Source organism: Cuculus canorus, chromosome 11, assembly GCF_017976375.1.
Source record: "Cuculus canorus isolate bCucCan1 chromosome 11, bCucCan1.pri, whole genome shotgun sequence".
Taxonomy (NCBI): domain Eukaryota; kingdom Metazoa; phylum Chordata; class Aves; order Cuculiformes; family Cuculidae; genus Cuculus; species Cuculus canorus.
The window spans coordinates 10,315,437-10,323,551 of record NC_071411.1 but is presented as its reverse complement, the minus strand read 5'-3'; the positions used below and the strand labels follow the sequence as shown (position 1 = coordinate 10,323,551).

General features: G+C 47.0%; 1 protein-coding gene across 1 annotated transcript in view; it reads left to right on the top strand.

The window, feature by feature from the left end:
- Positions 1–872: 872 nt before the first annotated feature.
- LMCD1 (LIM and cysteine rich domains 1) overlaps positions 873–8,115 on the top strand; it is a 30,428-nt gene continuing 23,185 nt past the window's right edge. The window contains exon 1 of the mRNA XM_054076850.1: positions 873–942. Coding sequence (XP_053932825.1) covers positions 916–942 — 27 coding nt within the window. The 5' untranslated portion in view covers positions 873–915. The remainder of the gene's footprint in view (positions 943–8,115) is intronic.

Below are 8,115 nucleotides of genomic sequence, written 5' to 3'. Positions count from 1 at the left end.
AAACCCCAAAAGGCAAGAGGTGATCATTCAACACTTAACATACACTGAAATAGCAAAAGAAACATGGTTTTGAGCAGTTTCTTCCGTTAAAAAGATTCCAAGCTGTCTCCTGTGATAAACTGTCCAAGCACATTCCTGTCTGATTCAGGAAATCAGTTTCCCTGCGCTTGGTGCCAGAGCCTGGGACAGCCCGAGAGCGGGACGGGGCAGAAAGACAGGGGCGCAGAGGGATGGCACAGCCTCCAGCTCAGCCACGTAAGGTGGAACTCACACTCCTTTGGGGAGCGAGTGCCTAAAAACACCCGGGCTTTTATTTTTCTTTGCCTTTTTTTTTTTCTCTCTTTTTTTCTCTTTTATTTTTTAAGCCCCAGGCACTGTGGTGGGGACTACGCTGCACTGGGCTGTCCTGTCCTGTCTTTCCCTGCCCTGTTCCATCCCGTCCTTCTCTTCTCTTCTCTTCTCTTCTCTTCTCTTCTCTTCTCTTCTCTTCTCTTCTCTTCTCTTCTCTTCTCTTCTCTTCTCTTCTCTTCTCTTCTCTTCTCTCTTCCCTGTCCTGTCCTACACTTCCCTGTCCTGTCCTACACTTCCCTGCCCTGTCCTTCACTTCCCTGTCCTGTCTTTCTCTTCTCTGTCCTGTCCCATCCCGTCCCGCCTTTCCCTGTCTCACCCGGTCCCATGCTGTCCCGTGCTGCCCTGCCCTGCCCTGCGCTCCCCCATGCCCCCTGCGCGGTGCCCAGCGCCGAGCGCTGCCCGTGCCCGCGGTGCCCTTCGCGCCCCGCCCCGCCGCACGCCATTGGCCGGCAGAGCCTCCGGCCGGCAGCGGATTGGCCGGGGGCGGCCCGGGGCAGCCGCGCTCGCCAATGAAAGGCGCCGCTCGGGCAGCGCGCCCCGGGCGAGCGGCGGGCGCGGTGCGGGATGGAGCTGAGTCTCGGCGTGCAGAAGGTGGGTGCGCGCCGCGGGGAGGGCGAAACGGACCCCCTGGGATGCTTTTTCTTCCCCTTCCGTCCTGTCGGGCTGCCCTTTGCCCGGGCAGGGCTCGGGGCTTTGGGCGAACGCCGAGGAGGGACGGGCGCGCACCGGGGAGCCGAGGCCACCGGCAGGGCTGTGAATGTTAACTGTTTTTCCTTTTCCCCCCGATATCTTCTCCCCTCCCGTCTGCTGCCCCGCGGCAGCCTGCGCTCCGCCGGCAGCTGTGCTTGCTCTAGTGTCCCCCTAAATCGGGGAGGTGCTGACCCCCCTTGGGTCTGGATTGTAAACGTTCAGCTGACACCGAGTGCTACGGTAGCATCTTGCTCCCATTTAATTTTTCTTTTCTGTTTATGCGGCCCTATTCAAAACTCACTGGAGTCCTTCGAGTCCTCCAGCTGCTGTCGTTATACTGGTTTTGAGTAAGGAGCTGAAACGGCGGGTGGAAAGGAAGGAGTGTCACAAAGTATGAGTATTTTGTGAGTTATTAAATGCTCGGGGTGAAGTAGTCTCTGAATCAGTACTTAAATTTTTCTCATATCTCAATGGGGCAAATCTAGCGGTGCTTTGTGGCCATGCAGACACACACTGGGTCTGCCCAACCACAGTGTCCAACAACGCATCTGGGTTTGGGTTTGTTTCTCCACAAAAAAAAAAATATACTTTAACAAAGCTTTTGCTGGAGAAGCAATTGCTTGTTGTCAGAATTAACTTGCATAAGGCTCTGACTGCTGCTGCCCTGAGCTTGTGTCCTTGGAGGGAGTTGCTTGTCTCCTTTTAGACCACCTGGAAAGTGTGCGCTCCTGGTGCTCAGGCTGTTAAAGGCTTGCATTCCCCAGGAAATTCCAGTTCTCTGCCACGGTATCTTTTGATGAGCACAAGAACCAGAATAACCGAAATGCCCGCTTGGCATGGCATTAAGCTAAATGAAAGGGATTTTAATTGCTAAATAAAAAACATATGGAATGAGTTGTCAGGGAGCAGCTGCTCTTATGACCTTACTTGCTGTACCTTTGTCACCGCATAATTAGGAGATGAGTTAAACACCTAATGTCAGCACATCTCTGTTTCCACATTGTTGTAATCCCATCTCTTAATGCCAGATGGCCCCAGCCAGGGAGTGCTGTGCCCTGTGTCTGGCCTCCGTGGGTCTAGCAGGGCACAAGGGCACCTCTGGATATTCTGGGGATGGTTGGCACCCAAACTTCTATAAGAAATTTGTTGCCGCTGCTGCCCTAGGAGATCCTTCCCTGACTGCCAGGATGGGAAGCTCACCCTGTCCATCACTGAGGTGTAGCACTCTCTCTCCTGCTGAGTTTGAACTGTGCCACTGCTGGTCCCAAGGAAAACTATTTGTGCTATTTTTTGGAAGACTGGATGTCCCTTGCAGGTTGCCCTGGGCAAATGTTGGTGTTTGGCAGTGGGGCTTGCTGCGTATGTTGCAGTTTGGATGGCCAAGGCTGTGCCCTGCAGTCCCCGCATTGCACTCCCCTCTGCAGTGCAGTGCTCCCACTCTCCACGTCTTGCCTGAAATACCTGATTTTTTGGGTAGGAGTGAGAAGTACCTCCTTCCCTCCCTCCCCTCATCCTTCTAGCTCTGTCCACCTTCCCTGTTCCTGCTGAACCTGTTGGCTGCCCACCAAAGGGATGGTTTTGGTGCTTGCTAGGGAGGGCAGGCTTCCCTAATGCCGCTCCATGGGGTGACCCTCTCCCTGCAGGTGCATGGAAGGTGGCCAGGGCTCAGCAAGGACCTGCTGGGTAGGTCTTCTGGGTAGGTCTTCTCTGATGTGTCATCCCCAGAGACTCAGAGCAAGGTGTCTTCTGTCAGCAGGTCGCTGTTGCTGGTAGCCCTTGGGCATGTCTGTAGGATCCTGGGTGCCATGAGCTCAGTAATGAGGGCACCTTTGGATGCCAACTGGAGGCACTCAGGAAGCTCATGCCAGGCACTAAGTGGAGACTGATCCCATGAGAGTAAAAGCTGACCCTTTTTCACGGGCAACTGCAGTTACAGGTTTTGTGGTGTTTGCTGGGCTGTGGTCAGTCCATTTTTGTCTGACAACAGCTCAATTCCTCCCTTGCCCAGAGTGCTGCTCACAGGGTGTGGGAGAGCCTGAGTGGGGTAAAGCCCCTGCTGGCAGCCCCAGGCTGGGGATCCCACGTGGGAGGGAGCAAAGAAGCAGGGCAAAACAGGGACAGCAAGGAGGGCTGAGCAAGTCTGTGCTGAGCAGCAGAAATGCACCCTGGTAAAGCCATCTCTGCACTAGGTTCATCTCCCAGGAGCTTCTTGAGCATCATCCACAAGGGATGGAGCACTGAGGCTGTGCACAGCTGTATGTCAGAGGGCTTACAATGCACCCTGGGAGACTCGATTGCAGGAACTGTCAGAGCCTTTCCAAAATGTGTGGCTGGCTACTTAGCTCCTCTTGGAGGAAGGGTGAAGGACAAGGTGTCCTCTTTAATTTCTCTTAAATCTGTGAAGAGAATAGCACAAACTCTCCGCTGTGGAAAGGCGTATGTCTGCTGTGTGAGGTCTTCTCATGGCTGATTGTGGGCAGACAGTGCTGAGCATTAACACCTGCTGCATGGTGATGTCCTGTGTCTGCACAATTGTTCTAAGGAGCTGCCCGTCACCTGAACTGGAACTGGGCTTGGTAGTATAAAAAAGGAAAAGTCTCAGCTAGTTTGCACTTCAGAAGGGATATGAAATGACAATAAAAACAAGAAAAAAAAAAAAAAGTGCAGACTTTGGCTTGCTGTCTGAATAATATATGTCCAAAGACAAATGGGCGTCTTCGCAGTAGACTGCTGTTTAATTTCCTGAATCGCGAGAAGGGCACTTTTTCTGGGCATGGGGTGGAATACTGTCAAATTTTAATTTAGCTTGGCAGTGTCGCACAACCAGTTTGAGCAAGTCGGGGAAGGCAAGTCTGGAACTCATTAGGGCTTGTTGCAAGGCCCTGAAAATTTGATTTTCAATCACTGTTGGGTTTAATTATTGTTGATGTCTTGCCTAGCGTATTATGGGATTCTTTCTGAGGAAATTAAAACAGCATGAGTGGGATGGCATTCTGTTTGGCAAATGGGTTGTTTAGATTGAATTCTAAATGGAGAGTTAAAACTCGCAACAAAGATAAAGCGTGATGGCTGGCATTTTGTGCATTATTGGAGCTGGTTCAGCTGGACCATGCAGGCAGCAGGATTTGTGTCCCGTTCTCCCTAATTTCAGTCCATTTTTGTCAGAAGAAAATAACCCACTAAGCTAAGAGCACTGTTCAAAGCCAAGGTAAAGTTTACTCAGTTAATACAAATTTTGTTCTTTAACTTTTTCTTTCTTTAGTTCTTTATCATGAGTGCTTGCAAACATCTGAAGCAGACTGTAGGAAAAAAGCATTGCAGCTGCTATGATGTCAGACCAGTGTATGCAGGGGTCTGGGTGACTTGAGGGCTTGAAGAGAGGTAGAAGCCTCCCTTCTCCATCAGCAAAGTATCTGGATACTTGAAGACTCCTCTGCAGATGTGGATGTGAACACTGCTAAGGATTGGGAACTTTGTAAAGTCCAAAAATTTAGACTTTTTTATAAAAAAATGGAGGAATACCTTGGAGACTCAGCTTTTTCATTCATTTTTTTCTTAAGCTGCATCCCTTTATATAGGCATGCAGGATCTTTGGGCTGAAGCCGTAGCTATGTTTTGCCCTCAGCACAGAGCGCTAGGCGATCCTCCACGGTGCGCAGGCAGACGGCTGGCTTTGTGGGCAGAGACACTCTGCTCCCAAAAAATGAGGGTTATACCCATAAGCAGTCTTCTGCAGATTACATCTGCAAAATCTGTTTTGTCCAAAACCAATTTTAAGCAGTCTGGGCACCCAGTAATAAAGATGGCAAGCGCTGTAACTGCAGTGAGTGTGCCTGCAAAGCGTTAGTCATTTAAAAGTACAAATGCCTGTTTGCGTAAAGGTGGTCAATAACTGTACAAGCAATTTAATCTCTACTGTGGACCTCAATTTTTTAACAATTAGGCCACTGAGTGTTATTTATCCGTTGCAGAGTTCTTTCACCTTCACTATTTCTTGCCATAGTCTCCACTAGCAGAAGCTCAGAGTTTTGTTAGAAGTTGGTACTTTCTCTGTAAAACCTCCTCTTATGGACAAGAGGTTTGGTCCCTGTGTCGGTGACAGGAGTTATATGTGGTCAGTGGCCTGGGAGATGGCTGTATCACCCCATGTGCACCTCTTTGAAAGCTGGTTTGTACTTGTGGGACTGAAACCCCTGCTCCAATAATTGGGTCACGGTGTTGGAGCCCAAGGGAGGAAGCATTGCTGCAGCTGTCATGGGGAAACAGATGTTGATCTTAACCTGAAACCTGCTTGGCTTCCAAGAAGTATTTATAGATATGAAATCATAATGCAGTACATGGGTTAAAGAGCTTATTTTGGGACTTGGACTCAGAGCTAAATTGAGTCCCATAAAATAAAATTTACAAGTTACAAAATCCCTCTCGTCCTGCAGGGAGGCAGTGTCTGGAGTATTTGTTTAGGCTGAGTTTTTCCTTTTTTTCAAAAAAGGAAATATTGTGTTTCAGCCATTCAGGAAAGGAGGTGTTCAGATGTCCTAGCTTGAAGCTATTGCTCCATTTAAAGATGGGGCTCAGAGAAAGGGAAATATTTTAGGGCAAATATTTGCAATTTTTGGAAGAGCAAGAATTTCCTAATGCTAGTTACTAGTCTGATTCCTCATACTTTTACTAACTTGCCTACTTTGAACCCTTTCACTTCATCACATGGAAAGCTCCCAAACTGCTCCAGAGCAGTTATTGCCCTCTGCAATGGGGACCTCTTTCCTCTTGCTGGGCATACTGGTTTTGCACTCTCCTGCAGGTTGGTGTCTGTGCTTTCATGAGTCAAATAAGGTGTATTAAAAGCAGTTGATACAACTAAAATGAATAGTGGCTTTGACTTAGTTGCTGACAGATAAGGTATCATAAACTGCTAATGTTTGCTCACTAGATGCAATGTCTCAAACCTGTTCAGGAATGGCTCTTCTGAATTGATCACAGGCAAGTGAGAAGGAAAGCCTGTTCTTCCTTGACATGAGGAGGTGAGTGATCCCAGTGAATTAAATGGGCACCAGTGAACAAGTTGAATGGCTTCCTTGAAAGTCAAACACCGCAAATAAAACTGCGGAAATGGAGGAGGATGGTGGAGTAGTAGGAAAGAAGGGAGATAAACATTTTTTTTTTTTGTCTGCTAGTCCTTAATTGTGGATGCTGTTAACTATCTTTCAGACATGCACAAATGTTTCTAGGAAAATAACTTTTGCTTGTGCCTGTGGTGTTAAAGCCTTGGTTAAGAGAACCACTGAAGCGGCCAAGTGGCTGTTATATGCAAACTGCTGGTCAAATTTCATTATTAATATCTATCACAGTTGTATGTGTCTGTTGGAAGTTTTAAATGCAGGTGCTTTACTGCCTCACCTACCCAGACAAAGCTAAATTCTGTCAGGATTGCCTTTTATGTAGTCTTTGGCAAATTATTCCAGATAGTATTTCATTGGGAATTAACCTGTCATAACATGACAGATTATTCTTCCTGTCAAAGCAACGTAGGAAAACACATTTACCCAAAAGCATTGTCTGGTTGTTCATGCCCTACAGCTCTTCAGCTTCTGTGTTGGGGTTTAGGGCATCACCAGCTACAAAATGATGAACTTGGGACTTATTAACTTGCTGTTTCTGAAGACTTGGAAATGTCACTCTAATGCACCTCACCTTATTTTCCCTCTGTATAAGAGGGTAACTTGTGTCATGATTATGAAGTTCCAATGGAAAAAGTCCCGTGTGTTCCTATCACACGTGCTGCCAAGTCTGCTTGGACTACCAAAGAGCATCCACAAGTGCCAGCTACAACAGACTGCAGGAGGACAGCCAGCTGGCTCCTGTCAGCCATCTGTCTTAATCCAGAGCATCAGGATATAGTAACTGAGCACTATTTCTCCAAGTGTAAAGTACCTGTTCCAAATCTGGACATTTAAGAGAGGAACACAGACCTATAGTCCCAGAGACTGATGTGACAACTTCTCAGTAGCAGTGAGAGGGCTGCTAAATTACTACACTTCTCATCTTAAACATTTCATGCCTAAGCCATTTCTTTTTTTACATTCTTGCACAGCTGGGTAGGCCCTTTGAGAGTTTTGTGATAGTTGCCAGATCCTATGGAAAACTTGGAACTGGTACAGTGAAGCTGCAGCTAAGGTAAAATGCGAATACTAGAGCTCAGGAGATATTTAAGAGTACCAAATCAGTGGGTTTGTATGGAAACTTGATGGACGCAGCTCCTGAAGTGCATCATGTCAGTGCATTGCAGGACCCCCCATTCCTGGTGACAGTTCAGCACCTTCTCTTTGTGCTTGAGGTGGGATGGACTCTGAAAGTAATTGATGATTAGAATGAGGCACTTACCTGAGCACTCTGGAACTCAGCACAGCTGCTGTTTAATTAAATTCAGGTGGGTTCTTCCCATTCTGTACACCTACTCACAGCTTGGTTTGGTTTTATAATTAAGACCAAGCATATCGCTTGTGGAAAAATCTGTTCATCTTTTGAAGTTTGCCCTTCTCTTATCATTAATTCACACATTGTTAGTGGAGAAAGGAATGCTGCCAACTATGTGCTCTTGGAACAATGAGATATTTGCAGACGCTCTGGTTCTGTTGTATCTCTGTCATCCTGTAGGCTGGGATCTGGCAGCTCCATTGAAATAGTTTTCTCGCATATCTGTGCCTTTCCCTGGTCTTTATGTTGCTAAAATAGAAGGCAGCAAACTTCTTGCTCTGCAGAGCTTAATATCAATAAGTGCTTCCAGTATTCCAAATGATACCAACTTATTTGCTGATGACTTAAATCCTATAGAGAGAATTTGAGATGAAAGACAGTCTTTTATGACTTTTTTTTCCTGTGTGGTAATTTGGATAACTGTGCTTAGAATCTGGCAGGGAAACAAATTGCTTTTGGGTCATGATTACAATAGATGACTTCTGTCTTTGAAAATTAAGAACAAATCAAAACAATCCTTTGCTGTTCTCAGTCAAAATTATAGTAGCAAGTGTGTACATTAATTAAAGAACCTCTAAAATTAGCTGTTTGTCCGTGCAC